The 27221-nt window shown below is 43.7% G+C and overlaps 2 protein-coding genes across 6 annotated transcripts in view; both read left to right on the top strand.

The window, feature by feature from the left end:
* Positions 1–8191, top strand: part of ABHD18 (abhydrolase domain containing 18) — a 34062-nt gene extending 25871 nt beyond the window's left edge. For all 4 annotated transcript variants that reach the window (XM_060246802.1, XM_060246801.1, XM_060246803.1 and 1 more), the window contains one exon: positions 5761–8191. In XM_060246802.1, the coding sequence (XP_060102785.1) occupies positions 5761–5812 (52 nt within the window). In that variant the 3' untranslated portion in view covers positions 5813–8191. The remainder of the gene's footprint in view (positions 1–5760) is intronic.
* Positions 8192–11785: 3594 nt separating this feature from the next.
* The window catches only part of LARP1B (La ribonucleoprotein 1B), a 53276-nt gene continuing 37840 nt past the window's right edge, over positions 11786–27221 (top strand). For both annotated transcript variants that reach the window (XM_060246800.1, XM_060246799.1), the window contains exon 1: positions 11786–12755. In XM_060246800.1, the coding sequence (XP_060102783.1) occupies positions 12407–12755 (349 nt within the window). In that variant the 5' untranslated portion in view covers positions 11786–12406. The remainder of the gene's footprint in view (positions 12756–27221) is intronic.

The following is a 27221-nucleotide window of genomic DNA, read 5'->3' as shown; positions in this document are numbered from 1 at the left end:
GAGAGGTCACTATAATGGATAACGCAACAAAAAATGCAAGCTAGTGACCAATTTACTAAGAAGAATATAGAAATTAGTCCAAATGTCCAAAACGTGTATATTCAAGTCCCAAAGTAGTGTGATGACAAGCCAATCAATTACCGTATTTTTCGCACCATAAGGCGCTCCGGAGGATAGGACGCACCTTCCTCCTGGGGGGCGATCCACTGCCTCTTCCTCTGATCCGGCGCTTTCCCCGCGCCTGCCTGCCTGGCTCCATCTTCTTCAGGCAAGCGCTGGGATCGCTCCACGTGGCCCCAGTGCTTCGCAAGCACCGGCTGCGGAGGGGGCAGCGTGCTTCCTCCTTGCCTGTGTGCCTGCCTTCAGCTGTGATGTTTAAAGCAAGCGCTGGGATCGGAGGGGGGAGGGAGCGATCCTACTTGCCTGTGTGCCTGCCTTCAGCTGTGATGTTTAAAGCAAGCGCTGGGATCGCTCCCTCCCCCCTCCGATCCCACTGCTTTCTTGTGCCACTTCATTGGTTCTTTGCGATCGGAGGAAGAGGCAGCAGATCCCCCCCCGAAGGTACGTACCTTCGGACCATAAGACGCACAGACTTCCCCCCCACTTGTTGGGGGGGGAGTGCGTCTTATAGTCCGAAAAATACGGTAAGTACTTGTTTCTTTCCAGTCTTCATCAGAACTGGGACCAATATTGATTCAGTTATATAGATTCTTTACACAATTTTCAAAAAAGGGACGCAGAGCGTCTCGAGCAGCAATTTCACATCAGCTACAGCTCAGTATGTGGTTTTGGACATTTGGACTGATTTCTGTATACTTCTCAGTAAATTGGTCACTAGCTTGCATTTTTTGTTGGGTTAGCCATAAAGAGGGGGTGGGGTAGGGGGTGGGCTCCCTCTGGGAATCCTACCCCCCCAGGGAAAGTGCATGCGCAATACATAGCCTCTCCTCTCCCGGTGTAGTGAACGCCGCGTGGTCACTGTCCGGCTATGCCTGGCAGATGGTCACTGCAATGGCCTCTCCTGCATTACTGCATCCGTAGCAACACCTTCTCGCTGGTCCCCCCCGTTTTCACAGAGTTTGCTACGTCATGGTGCGACCGAATGTCCGGCGGTATAACCGGATGGGCAGGCTGGGCCCACCAACCTCGCCAGCCTAAGAGAAGGAAAACTCTAACATCAAACCCGGGCAGATAGAGCTCGTTAATGTAACACCTACCACCTGGAGGACTCGCTGCCGGCGTCCCGGCTTACTGGGCCATGGCAGATGACCCCCAGGTGAAAGGGTGGAGCCAGTATCGCGCACACTGCGCTTCACCTAAAAAATTCCTCTGCGCAGGCCTGAAGGGCATATCCACACACACAACCCACAACGCATCAAGTCCTGCAGCGATGGGCAAGGGGCGAAACGGCAGGTGGAAGGTGCCACTGGAAGCCGCAGTCCCGATCCTGCATGTAGGCGGTTCAGGGTATTGGTCGCCTGATGCTAACCCGGAGACGAAAGCATTTTTCGGCAGCACCCTGAACGACCAAGCAGCCTTATCTAGGGACAGCACTGCTTGCTCCACACGGAGAGGGGCCTAGAAAAGGTGGCCTAAACAAAGCTCGTCTCCCCCACCCCAGTTGGCTAGCCGCAGTCAACGGGCATCCTTACTTGCGGTCGAAAAATAACAACAAAGAAAAGGCATGCACCTGCCTCACAAAGTGTGCAAAGACTAAAGCTTGCGTGTTGGAACATCAGAACCATGCTTGACACAGTAGGCAGTGGTCGCCCTGAACGACGCTCTGCTCTAGTTGCCCACGAACTTCTCAGGTTGAATATCGACATAGCAGCTCTCAGTGAGGTCCGTTTCCCTGAGGAAGGTAGTCTTCAAGAACACGGTGCTGGCTATACCCTCTACTGGTCGGGTAAGTCAAAGGCTGAGAGCCGCCTTTCTGGCGTTGGCTTCATGGTCAGGAACTCCATTGCCTCCAAACTCGAAAACCTGCCAACAGGTCACTCAGATCGCATCATGTCCATGCGCCTCCCACTTCAAAACAAACAGCATGCAACACTCTTCAGTGTGTATGGCCCAACCCTTCAAGCAGATCCTGCAGAAAAGAACAAGTTCTATGCTGATCTACGCAACCTCATACGGAAGACCCCTACAGAGGACAAGGTGATCATCCTTGGCGACTTCAATGCCAGAGTAGGTAAAGACTCGGAAGCCTGGAAAGGAGTACTTGGCAAACACGGCATTGGCAACTGCAATGACAACGGGCGCCTCCTGCTAGAATTCTGCATGGAGCACCAGCTCACCATCACCAACACTATCTTCCAGCAGAAGAACAGTCTGAAGACAACCTGGATGCACCCACGGTCCAAGCATTGGCACCTTATCGACTACATTCTGGTGCGCCAGAGAGACCTTCGAGATGTCTTACACACCCGAGTAATGCCCAGCGCAGAATGTCATACGGATCATCGTCTTGTACGCTGCAATCTCCGTCTTCACTTTAAACCCACACCCAGGAGAGGAGGTATCCCTCGGAGGAAGTTTCAGGTTGGCAGTCTCCAGTCAGCCGAAGTTAAAGCTGCCTTCCAGGCAAAACTCCAGTCAAGAATTGAGGACCTCAGTTGCCCCACAGACCCTTCTCCAGAAGCACTCTGGGGACACCTAAAAACTACCATCCTGCAGATCTCTGAAGAAGTCCTTGGGTTCTCCACAAGGAAGAACAAGGACTGGTTTGATGAGAACAATCAAGAGATCCAAGAATTACTGGCAAAAAAGAGATCTGCCTACCAAGCACATCTTGCTCAGCCCTCCTGTCCTGGGAAAAAAGCAACCTTTCGCGCTGCATGTAGCAACCTCCAGCGCAAGCTTCGAGACATTCAGAACGAGTGGTGGACCAAGCTTGCAGAGAGAACCCAGCTGTGTGCAGACACTGGTGATTTAAGAGGGTTCTACGAAGCCCTGAAGGCAGTATATGGTCCATCATATCAGGCTCAGAGTCCCTTGCATAGTGCAGACGGCCAAGTGCTCCTCACAGACAAGGCATCCATACTGAACCGGTGGTCGGAGTATTTTCAGGTTCTCTTCAGTGCCAACCGCGTAGTTCAAGATTCAGCAATCCACCTCACCCCACTTCAACCGGTGAAAACAGAGTTGGATGAGATCCCCACCCTAGAAGAGACTGTTAAAGCCATCAAGCAACTGAAAAGTGGCAAGGCAGCGGGAATTGATGGAATTCCACCAGAGATCTGGAAGCATGGGGGCACAGTACTACATAGCTCACTTCACAAAGTATTTGTCACCTGCTGGGAACAAGGCAAATTACCACAGGACTTTCGCGATGCAATCATCATCACCCTATACAAGAACAAAGGGGAAAAGTCAGACTGCTCCAACTACCGGGGGATAACCCTGCTCTCCATCGCAGGCAAAATCCTTGCCAGAATACTCCTGAACAGACTGGTGCCCACCATTGCAGAAGAACTCCTCCCAGAGAGCCAGTGCGGCTTCAGAGCTAACAGGAGCACCACTGACATGGTATTTGTTCTCAGGCAGCTCCAAGAGAAATGCAGGGAACAGAACAAGGCTCTGTATGTGACTTTTGTCGACCTTACCAAAGCTTTCGATACCGTTAGCAGGAAAGGCCTGTGGCAAATCTTGGAACGTTTAGGATGTCCCCCAAGGTTCCTCAGCATGATCATCCAGCTACACGAAGACCAGCGAGGCCAAGTCAGACACTGCAACGACCTCTCGGAGCCCTTCCCAATAGGCACAGGTGTAAAGCAAGGCTGCGTTCTCGCGCCAACTCTCTTTACGATCTTCTTTAGCATGATGCTTCAAAGAGCCGCAGTAGATCTAGATGATGACGATGGTGTATACATCCGCTATCGCACCGATGGCAGCCTGTTCAACCTGAGGCGACTAAAGGCACACTCCAAGACAATGGAAAAACTCATCCGAGAGCTACTGTTTGCTGATGATGCTGCACTCATCTCCCACTCGGTATCAGCCCTGCAGCATATGACGTCCTGCTTTGCAGAGGCTGCCAAGCTATTCGGCCTAGAAGTTAGTCTGAAGAAGACAGAAGTTCTCCACCAGCCTGCACCCCAGGAAGATTATCACCCTCCCTGCATCACTGTGGGTGAATCAGTTCTGAAGACAGTCCAGCAGTTCAGCTACCTGGGGTGCATCATCTCCTCAGATGCCAAGATCGACAAGGAGATTGACAACAGGCTGGCAAAGGCAAACCGTGCCTTTGGCCGACTGCACAAAAGAGTGTGGAGCAACAAGCATCTGAAAAAAGGCACAAAGATCAATGTTTACAAAGCGGTTGTGATGACAACCCTCATCTACGGCTCCGAATCGTGGGTTTTATACCGTCATCACCTGCGACTCCTTGAGCGCTTTCATCAGCGCTGCCTTCGCACCATCCTCAACATCCACTGGAGTGACTTTGTGACCAACACTGAAGTCCTCAAGAGGGCGGAGGTTACCAGCATCGAGGCACTGCTGTTGAAGACGCAGCTGCGCTGGGCAGGGCATATTTCTAGGATGGAAAACCACCGCCTTCCCAAGATTGCCCTGTATGGCGAACTCTCCACCGGCCATCGAAATAGAGGGGCACCAAAGAAGAGGTACAAGGACTCCTTGAAGAAATCCCTTAGCACCTGTCACATCAACCATCACCAGTGGTCTGACCTAGCCTCAGATCGCAAAGCATGGAGGCACACCATCCACCAGGCTGTCTCTTCCTTTGAGAACACACGCATAGCTGGTCTTGAGGACAAAAGGAGATTGAGGAAGAATCGCACTGCTACAGGACCAACCCTAAATCAGACTTCTCCCTGCAGCCGCTGTGGCCGGACCTGCCTGTCCCACATTGGTCTTGTCAGCCACCAGCGAGCCTGCAGCAAACGTGGACTATTGCACCCTTCTTAAATCTTCGTTCGCGAAGCCAAGCCGAGAGAGAGAGAGAGAGAGCCATAAAGAACCAGCAGGTAACAGGGAACTTGCTGTTAAGAGAAGAAAGGAAGGACTGCATGATCCCAAGAATGGCTCTTGGTTTGCAAGCCAGTGAACTGGAATTGTACATCACACAATTGTACCACATTACCACTTTTCCCTTCCTCACTTGACAAAATGCTACGGTTTCTGTCTGCATATTGTCTTCACTCTCTTTTCATATATTAAAATTCAGTGAATATCAAAGGTAGACTTGGATCCTATGAACAAGTTCTGTGTGCATTAGATACTGTGCTGCAGAACATGCTTCCTTGTTTGCTATAACTTCGGTTTGCGAATGACCCTTTGAAAACCACTGATCTTGCAACAAACAGCAATACTGGCAAAAGAGAAAGCCTGCTTTGGAGCAGGCCATCTAGCAGGCAAAGAACTCATTCATAGAATTCAAATCATAGTATTCTTGCCAATAAAAAAAAATTATGCGAAAAAGAATAAACCCTGACTAGTAAATCTCACCCCTCATATCACATTTCATTATTTCTGGTTGCTCAGCATTGGGCTTCAGCATTGTGGGTGTCCTGCAATTGAAGGATACCTAATTTAATGCCTCTGGCACAGCCTTGAATTCCTAACTTGGTATTTGTTCAGTAAATTTCAGAAGGCTTTGAAATGATTTCATAAATGCTGAGCCCTAATAATTTATGCATTCTTGACAGAGATTTGACTGTGCATTCTTAAAGCAAATGTTAAATTCAGTCTGTATGTGATCATTGTGCTTTCATATTGATTGTTAATCTTCTATTTTAGGCAAGCCATATATGATGCATTTGAACGTTTTCTTCAGAAATATGCCGAATAATTCCTACTCTGAACTCCTCTACATTATCTTGTTCTTTCATGCTTGGAGAACAACTTGATTAGAGATGTTTAATGAGGTTATCAACTGAATGTCCTGTGCAGCTCTTACCAATATTAGCAATGAAAAAATAAAAATATTATCAACCAAAGTCAACCTTCAACTTTGATTAGTCAAAACTAGAAACATCTTAGCACAATTTGTAAATACCAACTATGTTTTGAAATCCATAAAATATTACTTTAAAATAGCTAATTTAATTTGCACACGTACATTGAAAAGAGACCAATGCAGAATTTACAGATATTTGATAAATTTCAGTTTGTAACTTTCAAAATCTAATTTCTGGTCATAATTGACATCAATTTATAGATGCAAGATGGACTTAGCTCCAACCAAATAAAAAGTATTAGATGCCCACATATTAGCTCAATATTTGCAATTTTTTTCATTAGGAATATTAGGAAGATAGTTTACACTGACTCAGATGTGGAGAATGGGAAGTGCTCAAAGATCCAGAACTGCATTTGCATCTCTTTTGGCTTGAAGAGCAAGGATTTAGCACACTGCTTTCTTGTGCCACTTTATTGGTTCTTAAAGGAAATATTTGTTTAAGCTCAATTTTCATAATTCAGAACAAGAGTGCCAGGTTCAGAACAAGTAATGCCATTTTTTTATGTGGGATGGGAGAAGGAAAAAATTGTATTGTTCACTGACTGAGCTACTGCACCTGAAATGGAAAAAGGAGCCTTCTATAAATATTTAATATATCAAATGTTTTAACAATTACTTCCTTAAAAACATTTCTCAAGGAAACTATTCTGCAATAACTGGCTCACCAGAAAATTGGGAATTCAGTACAACATCTAAAATGTTAGCTCGTCTTCTTACAACTCCAATCACAAATTAACTTTAAGAATTCTAATGTCAAATATATGGCACAGAATTTAAATTAGATTCTGTGCCATATATTTGACATTAGAATTCTTAAAGTTAATTTGTGATTGGAGTTGTAAGAAGACATTGATTTAAATATCATGGCACAGAATCTAAATTAGAGTCCTCTCACTTAACCACTACACCAAACTGGCTCTCTATTAGAGCTATGGCTGACCCAGGGCCATTCCAGCAGGTGCAAGTGGAGGAGTGGGGAATCAAACCCGGTTCTCCCAGGTAAATTAGATTCTGTGCCATATTGAAATCATTAAAATGTTTTAGGTATTATAATAATGAATCCTGAATGTGTTCAAGGTTTTCAAAGTATAGATTCTCATGTTGGAAAAAACAGTACCTGAAAAGGTCTGTATTACATTTAGCATTTTAAAATTTGCATTGCCACATATTAAAATGGTATAGGTATGTGCTGTTCTACACAATTTTACATCATCCAGATGGATTGGGTCCAATATATCAAGGGTATTTGTAGAGCAGGTCTGATATGGAGCAACTGTATGGAAAGAGTCAGTGTTTAAGTCAAAACTGTTAACCTTAACGGAACTAACCACCTCATAAAACTACATATTAAGCTATATTTCTGAATTTTTAAGTATCAGGTACTATTTGGGAAAAACACTGTTTTTGGAGAAACTGGAAGTTAAACTGACTAAAGATTAAGTTTTTAATAATGTAAACTTCAACAGATTCATAACACTGATAAGTAATGAATATCTTGCAAAATACGGTTATCATTCCAACACCAATATTCAGAATCAAGAGTTGTATGGGTTCTGCTTTTGTCATGTGCCTGCTGCTTAGACCTGGCTTTAGACTTTAAGAAGTTTGATGTTCACAAGTGCTTGAAAATGTATCTGCCAAAAACAATATGCTGCCAAAATCCTGTTTCTCTAGAGGCACAATAAACATTAAACTTTCAACATTAAACATTAGTATCAACTAAACAGTTGAATGTAACTTTATATTGAGAAATGGCTATTGAATATATTGTCAAATGCTGAGTCAAGAGAACAAATACTTGAATCTTTGCAGAAAATTTCAAAACATTACCTGTAGATATGTGAGGATATTTCTGTTATTTCTTTTTCTCTAAAGGACTTGGCAGACAACACAATCCTATGCAGAGTTGTCCAGTGTCTAAGCCAATTGATTTAAATTAGCTTAGACCAGGCAACTCTTCATAAAATTGTACTGTAAGAGATCCTTCTCTTGGTAATACCAGTTTTGTGGGACTTACTATGTTTGAAAGTCCAATATTCTGACTTATCACATTTCTTAAGTAAAAGAAGCAGGTACTAATGGTGTTCTAATGTTAACTTTTTAATTGAGGAAAAGTAGAAAGGAGTTTTACAATTCTGTACAGTTCCGATTTGATATGTTTTTTTTCTGTTCCATTTTATATTTCCAATAAAAAGCTTGAAGAAATAATACACAAGTCTGTATTTTAAAGTTCTTCTCTGTATACAGTTGCCTAATCAGTGGGTTCTATTGAAAGTAACCAACAGTGGTACATAAAATAAAGCCAAGTGAAGTTAGTATATATACGAGTGAGAACTTTAGTATAAGTAAGGATTTGGAAAGCACCATAGTTTTTATGGAAATGTTTTGACTTCTGTAATATGGAGAAATTAGTAACCCACATCATAAACTAAAGGACTTTTCAGCCTCTAACAAATGACCTATTTCTGTAGCCAGCAGTAGGATAGCAAGTGTTCTTTATAAAAGCAGTTTACTGGAACTGTCCAAGGGTCCATCTTCTTTCAGAGAGTGATAAAGGAAACATTTCCAGCATTTACTTATAGAGTTGCTGCCTCTGAGTGAAGTGAATGTGTAATTCCCTTTTAAAGCAGACCAAATTAAAACTCTCAGTTTAGACAATTTATTGTGTCAAAATAAGTGCTCTGAGTGACAGAATTCTTTTTCACTTTTCTGATTCTACTTCTCATTAACTTGAGTGCCTTTATATTCTAATATTAAGAGAGAATAAATTATCCATATCCACATTCTCCATGCCATGTATGATTTTATAACTTTTGTCACGCTCTCCTGCAGTTCCCTCCCCCCCACAAAAAAGCCCCTACAGTTAAAAAAAAAATTGGCCAGTTTTGCCTCACTAACTAAATCTATCGACAGAGCCATGGTGGTTGTTCCAGTCCTTAAACTCACCACCTGAATCCACACAACAGTAACATCAAGACAAGAATAGGGTTGTGCAAGGAAAAGTCAGTATTTTTCAGCTTCAGGTATATCAGACCTGAAGAACATCAGTAAATACCAAATTCTGCTCTGTTGACAAATATAATTCTTGTCCTCCTTTCTTTTCTTCCTTAGAGTCCCATAATGTCCAGGTCTGCATCCTTCCTATCTTCCATATTCCTATGTATCACACTGTGTGCCAAAACTCCCTGGGCACTTTTGCCTGCTCTGTTGACTACTGACCCACAGTACCCACCCCAGTCTCTGTGAAAAATCCCATACCATACTCTTAAGTGATATGTTCTTTCATATATGGTTGTCATATTTAAATGTCTTTACAGCATGTCAGACCATCTGCCTATCTTTACAAGTACTCTGACTGCCTCTGCCTTGCTGGTATCTCAGGCACGGGCAAACAGTTTGCTTTAACAACCCTGACTTCCATATCTCAATATACTCTCCTCAGTATGGCAATTGTAAGAAGGATTCATGAATAAATATTTACCCATACAGTATTAACTTGAACAAAACTGGTTTATTATCTCTAATGCACAGTGTCTGGAAATGAAATGTGCTGCAGTTTGATGGTGGCTGGTGGTAGGCAAGCTGCATGATTCTGTCATCTGCAGCTGCAACACAACCATGCAGTCATCTGATGTGAAGCTGTCCTGGCATGACTATTCTGTGTAGGCTGGTATCTATCAGCTCACAACAAAAAGGTACTGTAGCAGAGGTTGTTCCATATGCATACTTCAATAATCATGGAAAGTTGATGGTGTAATTTCTGGCAGGAAACTTTCTGTGTTCATTCTACATTTGCAATTCCCATGAAAACCAACACATTCCTATCCAGCTTCTGCTATGCTCAGTGCAAATGGGTACCATACCCCACTCCTTAAATCACACTATAGGCCAGGAGTCCCCAGCAATAAAACTGATGTAGTGAACACAAATATAGCAGTGAACAGAAAATGCAACAGATGGCCTCTCTCAGTTCAACTAAACAACTGGGTCCAACAGTCTTGGGTTCAACACTGCTGGTACTTCTAGAGACCCTTATTCCACTCTGGGGGCTGACATTCCAGCACGAGAACACTCATGTTCCTCCCAGGGGACCATCATTCCACTCCAGAGACTGTCACTCCAATCGCAGAACACTCATTCTACTCCCAAGGACCATCATTCCACTTGGGAAGAATGTCACTGCAATCCCAGAACACTAATCCTAGGGACCTTTATTCCAATCTGGGAGCTGTTATTCCAGTCGCAGAACACTTCTGCTACTTCCAGGGATTGTCATTCCACTCTGGTTGCTGTCATCCCAGTCCCAGTAGGTTGATTCCATTCCTGACTGTTGCTCCCGTCCCAGAGACTGGCTATCATTCAATTTGGTGCAGTCAATACTCCCTCTAAATGGTGGAGTCTTGTGAGCAAAAATTCTACTTTGTGAGCAACTGGCATTAAAGTTGTGAGCAAGCGATTTGGCTACTACATAAATTAGTTTGCTCTTACCATCCTTCCTGAAGTCCAAAATGTGTGAGCCAGACGCTGAAAGACTGTGAGCTAACTCAGCTTAGAGGGAACAGTCATTCCAGTGTATCTGGAACCAGAGACCTTCATTCAAAACCCACTCTGCATTTTCACTGCAACTTTTCTGTACAGCATTTCTACAGAGCCCATGCAAGTCAACTGGCTCCAATGATATCCAATGGGCATTCCAGAACCTTAAGAGTTGGAAGGGGCCACACAGGCCATCTAGTCCAACCCCCTGCTCAATGCAGGACCAACCTAGAGCATCCCTGACATGACAAGTGTTTGTCCAGCTGCTGCTTAAAGACTGCCATTGTGAGGGAGCTTGCATCACCACCTCCCTTAGTAGTTCATTCCACTGTTGAACAACTCTAACTGTAAAAAATGTTTTCCCTAATATCCAGCCTGTACCTTCTCACCCTTAATTTAAACCTACCATTAACTCTCCCATTATTCCTAACAGGCAATCCTGTCACTCTTTTTAATACATCCCTTCCACTACTCCTTAGGAGAGAAAACACTACTTTGGTGGAATTCCGCACTGGCTGGAAGGTTGTGGTTCAGGGGGCATCAGCAAAGTCAGGAGGCAGCTTCTGTACCGCAAAGGCATAGTGATCCAAAGATCCAAGTGGGCAGTTTGACCCAGACTTGCAAGCAGCAGAGCAGTTAACAGACTACATTTATTGCCTTATGACACTCTCACCATCATTCTCCCATTCTGACATGTTACTGTTTTATTGGTTTCCCACCCAAATGCTATCTAGACCAAATGTTATTTCAAATGATTAATTTCACTATTTTGCCATTGGATTCTAACTTTGTACCACTTTGTATTCTTTACCACTGCCCACCAGCTATATGTAGCTCGCGCACTGTACCCCATTCCATTGCCTGATGAAGTATGTGTGCATATGAAAGCTTACATTCTGAATAAAACTTCGTTGGTTTTAAAAGTGTTACTGGACTCCTGCTTTGTTCTGATCCAAAAATCGTTTCCCCAAAACCCTTTCTTTCCTATCCAAAATCCATTTAACTCATTCATTAGACTCCCCTTTTCGGCCTATAGTGAAAGAAAGAAACAAGCAAAAAAATTGTTTTAATCAGGTGAAAATTAGCATGGAATACAGACACTTAGGAAGCCGAGACAGCAGAGCTGCTAGCCAACAGAAGACCCGGCAGTGCTATACGGCGCTCAGCCTCTGCCCGCTTCCCTCCCGAATTTAGTTGCTAGCTTTCCCCGGCGAGTCCCACCCACCTTCAGTCTTCCCGGAGGGAGAGCGCCCATGACCTCGCTCCGCGTGGCTGTCCACTGTGACGTCATAACGCATCGAAGAGTTCTGAAGCTCCGCCTCTCGCTCGCCGCGGTTACAGCCTGGTCCTTCTTCCCCGTCTTCTTTCTGTCCGCTTTTCTCCTCCTTTCATTCCCCCCCTCCAACCCGGCTCTGCCTCCGTTCCCACCCACCTACCCCCGGCGCGAGACGACACGCACGCGACAGCTGCGGAGGAGCTTCCCCAGCCTGAGCGAGGCCACGCAAGGCGGCCTGCTCAACCGTTCCTCGTTCTCTTCCCCCTTCCTTCTCCTCCCGGAACCCCTGAGTGATCCCGGCGCGTGACAGCCTCGCCCGCTTGGCTTTCCTTCTTTCGTCCTCTTCCTCCCCCCCCCCCGCCCGCAACGGGGCGGCGGCGGTTGAACCACCCACTGTGGTGAATGAGTGACACCGCCCCCGGAGGCCGCTGTTGGGGCGGGGGGGCCACTTCCCCGCCAGCCTCAGCCCCCGTGGGGCGGCCAAGCCGCCCCGCACCTTCCGCCTAGAGGCGCTCTCGCTTTCCTGCTTTCTTTTCTCTCAGCCCCACGGCAGCCCCACAGGGAGCGGAGGGGGAGGGGTGCGGAGGACAGCGGCGAGGCCCCCTCTCGGCATGTCCGCGGCCGCCCCTCAGCCACCACTTCGGGGAGCGGAGAAGACTGGAGGGGGCCGCCCGCCCAAAGAGAACCGCCAGGAGCAGCTCCTCTTTCCTTCTGGCCAAGTGGTGAGCGAAGCGTCCCGCGAAAGCGACTCCAGTGAGGGGCAGCAGCAGCAAGAGGACGAAGAAGAAGAGGACCACCACAAGTGGCAACTGGGGCCGCCTCCGCCGCCGCCTCACCTGGCCGAGGCCCCCCCGCCCAAGGAGAACCCCTGGACCCGCTGGAAACCTCCCCCTGCCTCGGGCAGCAGCTTTTCCCCCTCCAGCGCCTCTACCGGCAGCGAGTTTGCCTTGCAGGACCCGGGTGAGGAGAGGGGCGTGTGCGTGAGTGAGAATTATCAGTAACGGTGTGGCAGTACTTGGGTCGGTGTGGTGGGAGGACGGCGGTGTATGTGCTGCTGAGGCAGCCAGCCGCTCGAGCTCAAGTTTCTTTCCCTTCCCTTCCGGCGACCCCAAGTGACTTGGCTGTGGAGTGAGGCGTGTGCTTGCTTGTCCAACCAGCCTATGCCTGGGAGTTCCCAGAGTGCCGCCTGAACTCTCCCTTGTTGCATACATGCTCAGATTAGGAAAATAAGCATGAGAGAGGTGTGGCCTTGTCTCGAAGCTGTTTTATGGGAAGGAAGATGAGAGTCGAGCGGCTGCGAAAAGCCAGCGCTTATTGGACTACGGTGTGCCTGGAAGCCAACGCGGCCAGTTTTTATTTGAGAGTTCAAAGAGATTAGGAAATACTTGAAAATCTTAGGGAAGACATCTAACTGGCTTCATCCACTGATTATGCTTTTTTTAAAAACCACTACTGCCCACCAGCTATGCATCATTATCATTAAATTGTTCCCTCCTACAAAATTTGGAAATAAAAATAGCACTCTGACAAGGCAACTTCATATTTTGTTTTTATCCTCTATGTACACCATGCACAATATTCAGGCATACCTTCTGTGAGATCCTTGTACTTGATGGTTCTCATCCAATCCCTTAAAGTTATGCTTGGTTCCTAGTTGGTGTTTGCCACTTTCGAAAAGCTTTGGGCAATATTCCCTTAATCCCCCCCCCCCCCCCCAAGCTAAGGAGTTCACATCCTGAGCAGAATAGAATTGCTTATAATATAATCTTAAAATGTGCAATGGGAAGTGCAAGGCCCTGCCTGGCTCCAGATTTCTGCTGAGTGGGGCTCCTGTATTAATGAACGGCCACTCATGTGCAGTTTAGAGGGAACACTGGCTTTGGGGAACAATCTTGGATATGATCTTCAGGCTGGGGCTAGCAGTGTAAAATAGCTCTATTAGCTGTCAGGTCATTGCAAGTGAAGTTGTTGCAAATACCCCACTTTCACAAAAAAAAGTTAATGCCCTTCAAGTAGTGTAGATTGCCTCACTGAGGACGAGTATAGTCTGCATTAAGATCACTAATTTAGTTAGAATGAAAAGGTAGTGGTGGGGAAGGAGGCACACTTAGGTTGTTCCCATTATGGCTGTTGTGGAAACTAACCTGGGGTTTGTGTTTAACATAGGACACATGTCCTGCACATATGATTTATGCTGTTTCTCAAATGGAACTGAATTTGTTAACAGAAAAATGGTTCTTCTGTTTCTGTATGTTTTGTCAATAGTACACAGACAATTATCAGGAGCAAAGTTGTGCACAGTTTTAAGAAGTTATGAAATAATAGATACAGATGTTCATATTAATGTCAGTTTTCTGAACTTCCTTTTCATATTGAATTATAAGGTATTCAGAGTTGGTTAGGGTGCATGAGGTAGTATACTGAGGGAAGAAAATTCACTTTAGAGTTGTCAAGTTTATGTTGGAAAATACTTGGAGACTTTGGGGGTGAATCCAAAAGATGCTTTCATATATACAAGGTCAGTGAAAGATAAGACAGTTTTTCTGGAGCCTTTTTAGCATCTGTCTGTGATATGTCTTTATTACACAGTTTAGACTATAAAACTGACCATAATAATAACTACGTTATCCATGTTTTTATTTGAAGTCTGTGGTCCGTTCTGCATACACAGCTTACTTCTGATTTTCACTGTTCGATTGGGGTTTGCTTCAAATGCTGTGCCTGCATTCTGCATCTTTCTCTCTGAAAGGTGTATATATTCTACATACCAATGAGAGAACCTGGGTAGTGTTCTGGGGTTGGTTTCTGCTGATTGATTAGTTTCACACTGGGTGTGTCTTTTGAAATAGGAGATTATTCCAGCTGAATTTACTATGGAGTCGCTATTAGTGTCCCCCTTCCCTCCTTTATCAGTAGTCAGGAAGTTTGCTGGAGAAAACAAAAACCACTGTCAGGCACTGCTTTAAAAATAAAGTGAGAGTCAATGCTGACCACTTGGCTGGAGAGTGGGGAAGTGGAGATGTCAGTGCTTTGCAACCTGAGTCTCCCCCCCCCCACCAAATTGTTATTTAGAAATGATAAAAGGGGAAGATGAGCTATTGCGATGGACCAGACTTTTTTTTAAAGGCTGCTGCTGCCACAAAGTAGGTTCCACAGCGTTCTCACATTTGAAATGTTTGTGGTCAGAGTCAATTTAAAAGGAACCCCCCCTCAAATATAAAATAGCCCAGCATTTTAACCAACCAAGCTAATTTACTTTCCTAATCTCCTATTTCAAAAGACAAGCATAGTGTGAAACTGACCAATAAGAACAGACCAATTAGCCTGCCAGGGGAGGGGGAAAGTTCAAGGAAATGTTTCTGCTTTTAGAGGTTTGGAAGCAAATTAAGAGGGGGAGGGGGAAATGCTCCTCTTAAAAACCACTCTTAGAAAATATGGAAATACAGAGGAGTGACAGCAGAATGCCAGGGAAAGGATGTAGAAGGAATTAAAAAATCAGATGGGAGAGTGAGGTAAGTGCACAAGTGAATATGAAAGCAGGTTTTTAAAGCTATGGAGGTGGGAGCTGTGATAAACACAAAAGCAGAAGGGGCTTGTAACCAACTTTAATGAGCATCATAGTGTGTAGATCATGGCATTCCATTATATGGAACAAATGATCATAGTATGTGATGTTGTAAGTTCTACAGCAGTAGTCATAAGATGTTCTTAAAAATAGTGACATATTGCATTAAAATCTAGGATTAATCTGCTTAGCAAAATTGGAAAAGTTTTTTCTGTAAACAGCCTTTGCATTTAAAATGAGGACCAGAACTAATGGCAGGAAGATGAACACATAATAGAGATAAATCAGTCATTTCTGCTAAATAGATCATTTGGTATGCATATCTGCAACTTTAGTATAGTTAATGGCTAAAATTGGAACAAATAAATCAACGAAGGCTGATTTAAATCATTAGTTTGAATTGCCATTTTCTATTGTTATTTAAATACTGAATAAAATGCCTTCCATAATAGCATTGTAATAGTGCCACCCAAAGCTAGTTAACACAATAATAAGCACTAAGACAAGTCTGTTTTAATGCAGTATATGAAGGTAAAGGGCAAGTGAGCCGGGCAAGGCTTCTGAAGCAGAGAATTTCATGGTTTGGGTGCAGTGACTAAAAAACGTTGTCCTCTCTGTCATGAGCTTTGCCTCTGTCAGAACAAACACCACAAACCTTGGATAGGTTCATATGAGTAGAGGTGTTTTGATACCATAGTTCTGGGCTAGTTTATGGCTTTGAATTGGGCACTTGAATTCTCCTGAAACTGGCAACCACTGAACTTGTTATAATGCTGTAGTTGTACACTCTCCATGGTGAGTCCCTGTAGGTATGCTCATCATCACCACACTCTTTCTCAATTGTAGTTTCTGGAGGCTCTTCAAATGCTGCCTATATAGTCCAATTTGGATGTTGCCAAGGCATGTGTAACTATGTCCAGGTCATTTTATCTAAGTGTGCATGCACACGAAAGTTTATACCTTGAATAAAACTTTGTTGGTCTTAAAGGTGCCACTGGACTAAAACTTTGTTCTACTGCTTCAAACCAACATGACTAGTACCTGAATCTATGTCCAGGTATATATTTTCGCGTAAAAATATTTGGGATGGTATATATTAGTTTCTCAAACAATTGCCAGCCAAGACCAGACTTGGTTTCAGAGAAAGAATTATATCAATCACCTCCAAGTTAACCTTTAAGCATGGTTTGAAAACAAAAGGCTGTAAAATAACTAATTATCTGACTCGGGTCAGAGAGAGATTTCCCAGAATTATGGGTAGATTTTATTCTTTAGCCATAGTGAAAACAAGCTCAACTGCATTAATAACTGATGAATTATTTTGTATGACAATGTTAGAATTTAACTGTCATATTTGGGTAGTTTAAAAAGTGCAGACTGTGAGAGTTTGTGGAGAACTTGTGTAATTGGAAGCTTTTCATATAATTATTTCATATTAAATCAGGGTTTGGATTTTTAAAAGAAGTGCTAAATGATTTAGAGGCTGTGGGAATCTCCCCCAGTTCTTTCTGTTCAGAACCCAAGATCTTGAAAATGTATTTGGGACTATGTATAACTGTCTAGAGTTCTTATGATTCCTGATGCATTTCAAACATCTTTTGCACATATATTTTACCTTTTAATACTATCCTAATCTGATCCTAGCCAGGTTTGCCTGGGTGCAGTGAGACTTACGCATGAAGCTGGAAAGGTCTCGATTGAGACTGCAATGTTAAGCATGGCTTTTGGGAAATAATGCCAAGACAGGACAGAAGTCTGTTAAACCCATGAGCTGTTCCAAATGCAAGCTATAGCTACTATATGGTGGCAGCAGCCACCTACTTTCCCACAGTGCTGCTGTGAGCAGCAGAGGCGAACTGTACATCCTGAACTGAAGGAGTAGAGTTTAGACTGTTGGGTGGGTGAGACTTATTCTTTGCAGACAGTGTGTGAGTGAGGAAGACATGGATGAGAAATAGAGAGAGGATCTATGGGGAGGCACTTGTCCCTGCATCCGTGACCGAAGAGAGGGCAGAGTAGCTTCTGTGTTTTTCTGCAGCTTAAGGGGGTGATCAGATGGGAGCATGGAGGGATGCCTTCTGCCTTTGTGTTGGTTTTCCCTAGTTTCCCGTAGTGTTTTCATGGTTGTTTATAAACCTATGTGCACACTTATTCTGGAATAACCCTGCCGGGCGCAGGAGCACATGCTTCTGAGAAAATACGCATAGGATCAGGATATGTACCTGTGAAGACAGAGTAGTGAGATAAGAAAAGGTTGTTGACTATTCTGTTCTGTAAGCAATGATGCAGGATTTCTAGAAAAAATATCTAAATTAGGAAGTTCACATATTTGAAGCTTATGAGGAAATTTATCTAGAGACCATGGACTTTCTTTTCATTGTTTAAACTGTGGTATGCTATGGACATGATTGCCCATTCATCTGTTTCAGCAGAATTTAACTCTTCTTCCATGGAGGTCACCAGTATACCTCAATTTCACTGTAACTCACCATGGCATCACTTGCAGTACTTGTTAATTCTGTAATGTATTAATGATTACAGTGTGCCTTCCAACATGTGAGGGGAATGAAATTTTTAATTTTAGCTGCGCTGGTCAAATCCACAGGGCCTGTAAGACTGGATTATTTAAACTTGCTTTTAACGGTTGAAGGGAGGTAGCTATTACTCCACAGCACCAACAATCCCACTGAATTTTATACTGAAACAAGAACATCAGAGAAATTAGAAATGTACATCTTGGTTTTAGGATTATAAATTGTATGAATGATTTATTATGTATCTTGTTTTTAATATTTATGTGGTTTAATTTGTTGTTGTTAGCCGCCCTGAGCCCATTAGGGGAGGGTGAGATATAAACTTGATAAAATAAAAAAAAAATCAAACCCAATCAGGTAACTTCCTAATTTGATTTTTAGTTGGATTAATATGTGTTTTTAGTTTTATCCCACTCACCTCAAATATAGATGTACTTTCACACAGTATTACTAGGGACAGTCACTTGAAAAATATTAACGCTTTGAAACTGCCAGACTTTACTAATATTATTTTGTTGCTGACATGAGTCTTACTAATTTTATGAAACAAGGAATCATTACAAATGGTAATTGTCCCATAGAAAAATAAACCCAGGAAAGTTTTCTCCCCTACATCTCCAGAAATGTGCAATTCAATCTAAAGTCTAAAATTACCTGCCTGTATCATTGATTATTAATCAGGTTCATGTGCATCTGAAAAAACCCAGAGGTTTATCTATTATGTTTGAATGTATTAATATTCATTTATTAGTATTGATTAGTGTTAGTATTAATCCCAATTAAAACCAGTGATTCCTACTGTGAGAAACAGTTTAGGCTTGGTCCAGGGTACCTAGGTTCATATCGCAGCTCAGCCATGAGTCTTAATTGAATTACATTCAAACTACAGATTGCATTGTAAAATTGACTGCTATGGCAGCATGTACCTATAAAGCAGAAGTGAGTTCCCAGTGGCAACTCCATTTAGAAGTGCACTGTGACCCAATTCGGATCATGACCATAGTGCAGGGGGAAGGGGTTTCCCCATGCCATTTTGCCAACCCTGAATTGCCATAGGGGCATTATTTGCCTTGTTGAAGACCTGAACATATACTGAATGCTTGCATGTTTTCCCTGTGTGGGGTTGAGAAAACACATGCGGGGGGGGGGGGGGGAGGCAAGAGCCCCTTACACCACAGAACTGATTCAAATCTGGCCCATGAAGCATCTCTAAATTGAGGTGGCATTGAGAGCTCAAGCTGCCCTCTGGCTGAAAATCCCTGAGGGGAGACCACATGTTAAATGTAACACGTAGTTTGGCCCTAAGGTGTGTTGGTTAGTGTATCTCAGTCACCTTTATTGTGAGTTTAAAATTAAGGGAGTGAACCACATGCATCACCTTTTGCTCCTTGAAGGGAGGGTGAAAAAAAAATGAAATCTCTAAAAACTACTCTGACCCTAGTGGCTTTGTTTGAAATTGACTTTTAGAGATCTTCCTGTTTTACAGAAATGAAACTTTGCAAGTTGTCTTGGGTTTGTAGAATAATAGTTTGAAATTTTGTAGGCACTCCAAACAACCCCATGTGAAGTAATAAGCTTCGTTGTGATGGGTCTGAAACGTAAATGTGAATTCATTGGCAACCTGTGTGTTGTTATACTTCAATTATTAGAGCTAGGGTATGTTTTGGTTGGATCACAGTGTAATGAAGTGCACTGCTTTTGAAGTGAGTGGTTTAATCAGGGGTGTCAAACATGCAGTTTGGGGGCCGAATCAGATCCCCGAGCAACTGGCTGTCATCTGCTTCCTTCTCACTATATCTTGCTTGCTTCTGCATAACAGCTTGCTTTGCGAGGCTTGCTCAATTGCACAGGAGCTACAGAGCGAAGTCTCTATTTTCTCCATTGGCTGAGGCTCCTCCCTTGGGGAGGAAGGGGGGAGGAATAGCTTACTTTGCCAGGTACTCTTAATTGCACAGCACAGCTACTGAGCCAAGCCTCTCTTCCTTCTATTGGCTGAGGCTCCCCCCACCAGTCCCCTGGGGAAGGAAGGAAAGAGCCAGAGCTTCCTTTGCCCAGTTCCCTGGATCCCATGGGAGAGCTACAAAGAAAGCATCTTTAAGACTAATGAGTGCTAGTGTTCTTTATAAAATTCATATCCATGCTACCTAATCTTAAATAGGTACACACATGGGGCCTGACATGGCTTGGCCCAATCCAACATGGCTCAGCCCAACAAGGTCTCATATAGGTCAGATCCAGCCCTCATAACAAATGAGTTTGACACTGCTGGGTTAAATATTTTGATATCTCATACTTATTCTCTGGCTTGGTTCCAGTGAGGAAACATAAATGATTGGATTTATTGGATTTGTATCTCACTCTCTCCTGTGTCCAGGCATAGTCTGGGTAACATCATTGATAAAAACATTTAAAAATTAAATATTAATATTGCTAGTGCATAAGTACTATAAAATACCAAATAACATAATCATATGTAATAAAAGCCCAACCGCAGTGGCAAATCTGAGAATTTTCATTGGTTGAATGTGGCCTATGCAGGATTGGCTTGCACTATCTTTGGCATGCCATTGTCTGATTCTTCTCTCCCCTGCCCACTGCTGACCCTCTCAGGCAAGAACCCTACCAGAAGACCATTGATCTTTGAGAGAGACAGTTCTCTGCTGTTAGGTTCTCCTGGGGGCTTACTGATCACTGCTGCCTCTCCTCGGGCTACTGTAGGAAGTCCAGAACAGTTGGTCTCCCCCTCCCCTCACAAACAGTGCTGCTGCAAAGCAAACAGTGGAGCGAAAAGTAAACTGTGACGTGTTCATGAGACAAAACAGTAGTAGTTACTTTTCTTCAACTGACACAAAAGGAATGTTCATTCACAGCTGGGGCCAGTTTCACAGTAGCAGATAAACAAGTTGCCCCCTTTCCAGAGATGTTCCCCTGGGATGGGGGGAGTGAATGCCTTCACTTGGGTGGGTGGGAAAGAAGCAAGGATGGGGAGGCCTTTAGTGATACCTTTCCAAGTCGATGGGAAATTCCTAAGGTATTACTACAGGCCTCCCACAGAGGGAACCTTTTCTCCTGGGGAACCACTGTTGCCAGTTTCTTGGTGAGATTGTAAAAAGACCAAAAAAGACTGGAAAATTAACAAATAAATATTAAAGGTAAGTTTATAAATGTAAATTAATTATTCAAAAACACATTTCACAAAATACATATTACTTAGCAAGATGTAAAAAGTTGCAAGTTCAAAAGTCCAATGTGCGAAGAATAAAATCCTGTAGTTATTTCCCGTTCATCATGTCAGTTTCCAACTTTAAGCGCTTGTAGACCATTTACCCGCATCCACTGGTAAATTAAAGTGTCAGTAAATTAAAGTACCAGTAAATTGAAATGCCAGTAAATTGAAGTCAGGGGCAGATAAAGGAGATTTGTTGCCAACTCCAGGTTAGGAAATTCCTGGAGATTTAAGGTGTAGGGCCTGAAGAGGGTGGGCTTTGGAGAAGGATAGGACCCCCAGACAGGTACAATGCTATTTCCTCCTGGGAAACCACTGGAGTTCACTTGGTTTACAACTGCTCTCTAGATGACAGAGATTGGCTCCCCTTGAGGTGGGAAGGGGGGAGTCATTGCCTTCACTTGGGTGGATGGGAAGACACCAAGGGTGGCAGGCACTTGCCAGAACCTCCTTCTAGAGCCCATTGTATTTTTCTTCGCAATGGGCTCTTTTCCTAGCAAAATACATAATACTGCAAACAAACAACATAATTAAAAGATGGGGGAGAATGATGTATAATAATTTGTCTAATCTGAAAGGAGAGGGGAGAAGAAGGGGAGAGAGAGGAGGAGGCCAGTTAAAGACGGAACCTGTCGCTGTCCTCAGTTATAAGCCCAGCAAAGCAACTCTTTTTTGCCAGCCCTGCAGAACTGCATCAGATCTCACAGGACTCAGATCTCAGCTGGAAGAGTATTCTGCCAGGCTGGAGCCAAGGCCACAAAGGCCCTGGCTCTGGTTGAGGACAGCCAGATGCTCTTTGAGCCAAGGATCACCAGCAAGTTTTGGTCACTAGAGCGTAATGCTCTTGGGGGGGGGGGAGGCGGTAATACCTGGACCCAGACTGGTTAAGGCTTTGAAAGTTAACACCAAAACCTTGAACCTGATCTGGTCTTCATTTTGGAGCTAGTGCAGCGGGTAGAGCATGGTTGAATATGTGCTTTAAAGGGTGTTCCCATAAGCACCCAATAAGAGCCCCGTGGCGCATAGTGTTAAAGCTACAGTCCTAAGCTCTGCTCATGACCTGAGTTTGATCCCTGGGTTTTCATGTTACCAGCTCGAAGTTGACTCAGCCTTCCATCCTTCCGAGGTCGGTAAAATGAGTACCCAGCTTGCTGGGGGGAAAGTGTAGATGGCTGGGGAAGGCAATGGCAAACCACCCCGTAAAAAGTCTGCCATGAAAACATGAAAGCAACGTCACCCCAGAGTCGGAAATGACTTGTGCTTGCACAGGGGACCTTTCCTTTCCCCCATAAGCACCCACACAGCTGCATTCTGGACCAGTTGCAATTTCCTCTTCAGTCTCAAGGTTAGCCCTGTGTAGAATGAGTTACAGTAATCCAATCTGGAGGTAACTGTTGCATGGATCACTGTGGCTAGATCAGGGGGAGACGGGAACGGAACCGTTTAACCTGACGCAGGTGGTAAAATGCCAGTTTAACTATTTGTGACCCAGGCCTCCACTGACAGGGAGGCATCTGGTATCATACCCAGGCTTCTGATGGTTGATCCAGATGTTAACGGCATACCATCAGGAGCTGACATCCCAATCACACATCTCCCCAGCCCAGCAATCGGACCTTTGCATTTGATGGATTTAGTTTCAGCTGGATCTGTTTTAACCAGCCAACCATGGCTTTCAGTCCCCTGTCCAAAACCTCTACGTTGGTGCTTGGCCAGCTGCTCAACAGCAGATACAGCTGGGTGAGGGGGCACATAAAGATGTTAAATAATATTGGGGAGAGGATTGCTCCCTATAGGACACCACACACCAGAAGGTATTGTGTGAGACCCTCTCCCCTAGCACCACCTTTAGTTCTCAATCTTGGTGGAAGGAGATAAACCACTGCAGAGTTGTCCCTCAAATTCTTACATCTCCAATGCGGTGGGTCAATAGATCATGATCTACTGTGTCAGACACTGCTGACAAGTAAAATCAGCAGTGCTCACCCACCTTGGTCCAGCTGTCTGTGCAGGTAATCTGTGAGAGTGACCAGTGTCATCTCTGTCCTGTGGCCAAGGTGGAACCCGGAGTGGAAGGAGTCAAGGACCAAAGTGTCATCCAGGAGACTCTGAAGCTGTTCTGCTACTTTTCTCTCAACTTCTTTGCCCTTTACCCAGGAACAGTAATGGTAGCTTTTACCAGATATGATGGGGATGGGTCCCAAGGGAAAGTGGTGGACTTCCCAGCATTGAGGATCCTGTTGACCTCGGCCTGTGAAAGCTAGATGAATCAATCCAATAATAGACCAGAAGATGGTCAGGGGGCTTCCAGTTCCCATACTGTATCAGTATTGGCCAGCAGATTCTGGTGGAACGAGATAACTTTATCCATGAAAAAATTCACAAAAGCTTCCCAGCTAATAGGCAAATTGCTAATATTTTGAGGTCTCTCTGTGAGAAAAGTTAGTGACCTGATTACCCTGAACAGTTGCGCCAGGCAAGAGTTAGTGGATGGAATGGTGGCTGCATAAAATCTTATTTCCATCTCAGGATTTCATAAAATGTTCTATAGGATGCTCTTTAGCCTCATCATCAGTCTGTCACCAAACTCGCTCTAGCTGTCTAAGCCTGTTTCATCTTCCATAATTCCTTGGAATACGAAGAAGCTATTTTGGTATGGTGGTGAAAAGGGCATTGGGGATGATTTCGATAGCTGCAGAGAAATGGCTATGCCAGTCATCTGTCAGCTCATCTAACAAATTGCCAGGGGATATTGGATCCCATAGAGCATTCTGGAATCCACTTGGGTCCATTAGTCTCTGTGGGTGAGAATAAATTGGCTTGTTGCATATGCAGGGAGGAGTTGGGATGCCCAGACCAGCCTTCAGCTCAAAGTGGTCTGACCACGGCACTATATTCATATTAATTGGACTCACATCCAACCCCATAGCAAAGATCAAATCCAGTGTGTGGCCTGTTTGATGTGTGGGACTTGATACAAATTGAGAGAGTCTCAGTATTGCCATGGAAGACACCCGGTCCATAACCCATGAGGAGTTGGCTGCATCAGCATGGACACTGAAATCTGGAAACTCCAGAGCCCAGCCCACCACCACCTCCAGCAGGCTCATCAGCGTATCTGCTGGTGTGCTAGGCGACTGTAAACCAGCTAGATAGCCAAATTCTCTACAGTATTCCCCACTAAGCCAATACTATCAATACTTAAGATCTTTAGAATGAGAAACGTCCTGAAGGTGAAAGACCCCAAATGAGAATCCTCCCCCCCTTTTGTCTGGGACTGGTGAAGGACTGAGAAACCTTGGAGAGCTAATTCTTTTATGGCAGCCATCTTGCCCTCCTTTGTCCAGATCTCAGCCATGCATGGTGAGTCCACTTTTTGTGTTGCAAAATAATTTTGCAATATGGCAATCTTATTGTCAGTGGACCTGGCATTACATAACACCAGCATCAGAGAAAGTTTTACCTTATCCTCAGTACCAACATAGCTTGGCATGGGACAAAGGTTCATCCCCAAATTACTGGGATCCCCAGCTCCATGTTGGCCTTCCTCATGCAGGAAATAACTAATCCCAAATCTGCACCTTATCATTTCCCTCATCCATATACTACAAATTCTAAATTGGCTTACATTAGATATTAGATTAGTTGAACAACAACATATTAGTGACTGTTGGTAAAATCCACTGAATAGTAGATATAACTTATCTGTTTTACTCTCTCCCACCCACACCAGCTATCACTAACCACCCTTAACAGTTTTCTACTGTGCTTCGCCCCCAGAGCCCATTAACAATAATTCTTATTACTCAATAAATCCAATTAACCAATCAATTAATGTATACCAATCAATTAATGTATACTAGCTAATTCACAACTAACTCACTCTAACATAAAATTCCTAATCTAAATGGACTATATAGTCTTTTATCAGCTCTGGACTGGACAGATTTGATGCTGTAAATGAGGCAGTCACCAGGCAGTCAAGACTGGAAGAAAAAGAGCTCAAGGCTATCAGGGATGTGTAGTACCATGTTCACTGAGGTCTCTCAATGCTTGTGGCATGGTTCTGCTTGTGCACCTTGCATTTTTCTCCCTTGCATATTACAGCGTTTGGAAATTGGTTGTACAGGATCTTCTGCAAATACAAATAAATGTGTGGATGCAAAATCTGATTTACTGCAAGCAGATGCCACAGCCTTTTTCTAGTATTTTCTTTTGTGCAAGAACTCCAGTTCAATAGTGGCAAAACTTGCTTAATGTAAGAGCCACACAGAATAAATGTCAGATGTTTATGACATGTACATTAGATGTTTGATGGGAGGAAGGAAGCAAGCAAGGAAGGCAAATAGATGGGGAAGGGGGGAGGGAGAAGTGGAGAGAAAGCAACTTTAACTTTAAATGCATCCTCCTAGGCACTGGCTGGCTTGGTTTAGAGAAGTGATTTAAAGAGATAAATGCCTTCTTCAAGCCAGCCAACAGGGCAGTGGGGGGGCTTTGAGAGCCGCACAGTATGTGTGAAACAGCAACATGTGGCTCCTGAGCTACAGTTTGGCCACCCCTGCTCTAGTGCAAGTGGAAATTTTGTATTGGATCCAACCCAATGTGTGGAATATGTTTTATGTAAGACTTCATTTCACTACACTCTCAGCTATAAATCTGTCCGCCTTCTGATTAAAAATTGGGACTTAAAACAAACTGCAGGTTAAACCCCCCCCATTACTTTCAGTATACATGAACTGTGATTATTAGCATGAAAAAGGCAATCCAAATATAAGTTTTTATCCCCAGTACTCCAACATTGGCGTGGCTGTGTAGATGTCAACAAGGCATTCTCAGAGTTGTTTGTTAGGATTCTAACAAAACTGCATTTTCTGAATTGATGATACACTCTCTTCAGATAGATTAGCACATGGTTACACTCAGTTCAGAGTGGTCAAGGAGCAATTCAGGGATCTATGATTCACATTTTGAAAATCATCAGCATCTTGAGAGAGAGAGAGAGAGAGAGAGAGATTTAACACTCTTCTATTGGCAGCTTGTTAAAACTCAGTTTGAAAGGAGATGGATGGAGTATAATAACAGGATCTCAATCTCAGCATTTCACAATTAAGGATACATCTGCCCATCAATCTCCAATTTTGATATATTTATTTTCCCCAGAACTTAACCCAAACAAATGGTAACTATATGAATTAGGCTTTTTATTCCAGTTTGGTTCTTGCATCTGTTACACACCTTTATTATGCTGTATGCTAATCTGCTGCTCACCCTCTGATTATATGTATGGACTGGAAACTTTCATTACAATGTATCTGAAGAAGTGTGTGTGCACACAAAAGCTTATACCGTGAGTAAAGTTTTGTGGGTCTTAAAGGTGCCACTGGACTCAAACTTTGTTCTGCCCATGTAGAATTTTTTTTTTGTCTGCAGTCAGTCTGGTATCTGTTGCTCTGTAATTAGAATATGTAAATAAACTACTCAGATAATGGGAGGTTGCACAAAATAATGTTCTACAATTGTATCTTCTTGCAATAGTTTTAATCATACAGTGAATACAATCCCTTCCTCTCAATTTTGAATTTAAACATGGTTCCTTTTGAAGTTCTTGGTTCTAATTCATATTGCTTAGGCGGGAAAAAAATCACAAACTTTTAATACCTGATATATAAATAAATGAAGTGAAATAAATAGTGAAATAAAATATATGTCTGGTTTACAGGAATGTAACTTTTGGATTCTGCATACATTAATATTCCAAAAATGCTATTTCCAAAACTTTATGCTTTCTAGTTTTGTAAAGATGTATATGTGTGTGTGTGTATATATATATATATATATAAACCATCAATCAAGAGAACTTGCATGCTGTTGATTGCGTCCGCTCCTCTTTCCCACCTGAGTTGCTGTTGCTAGCCAGCCAAGCTGATTCTGTCAGTAAAGGGCTGCTAACCTTGGTCATGGCAGTTGCTGGCTCTCCCTACTCTCTCCCTGGCTGAGCCTCCTGTCACACTGCTTCACAGAGGAAAAAGAAAGCCTTCCCTCAATTGGCTGAGAGAGGAGGGAAAGAGATAGAGAAAGCCTTCCCTTGATTCTTTGAAGGC

The sequence above is a fragment of the Heteronotia binoei genome, chromosome 9 (genome assembly GCF_032191835.1).
Source record: "Heteronotia binoei isolate CCM8104 ecotype False Entrance Well chromosome 9, APGP_CSIRO_Hbin_v1, whole genome shotgun sequence".
Classification (NCBI taxonomy): domain Eukaryota; kingdom Metazoa; phylum Chordata; class Lepidosauria; order Squamata; family Gekkonidae; genus Heteronotia; species Heteronotia binoei.
The sequence above is the reverse complement of the archived record's forward strand: the minus strand, read 5'-3'. Positions and strand labels throughout refer to the sequence as shown.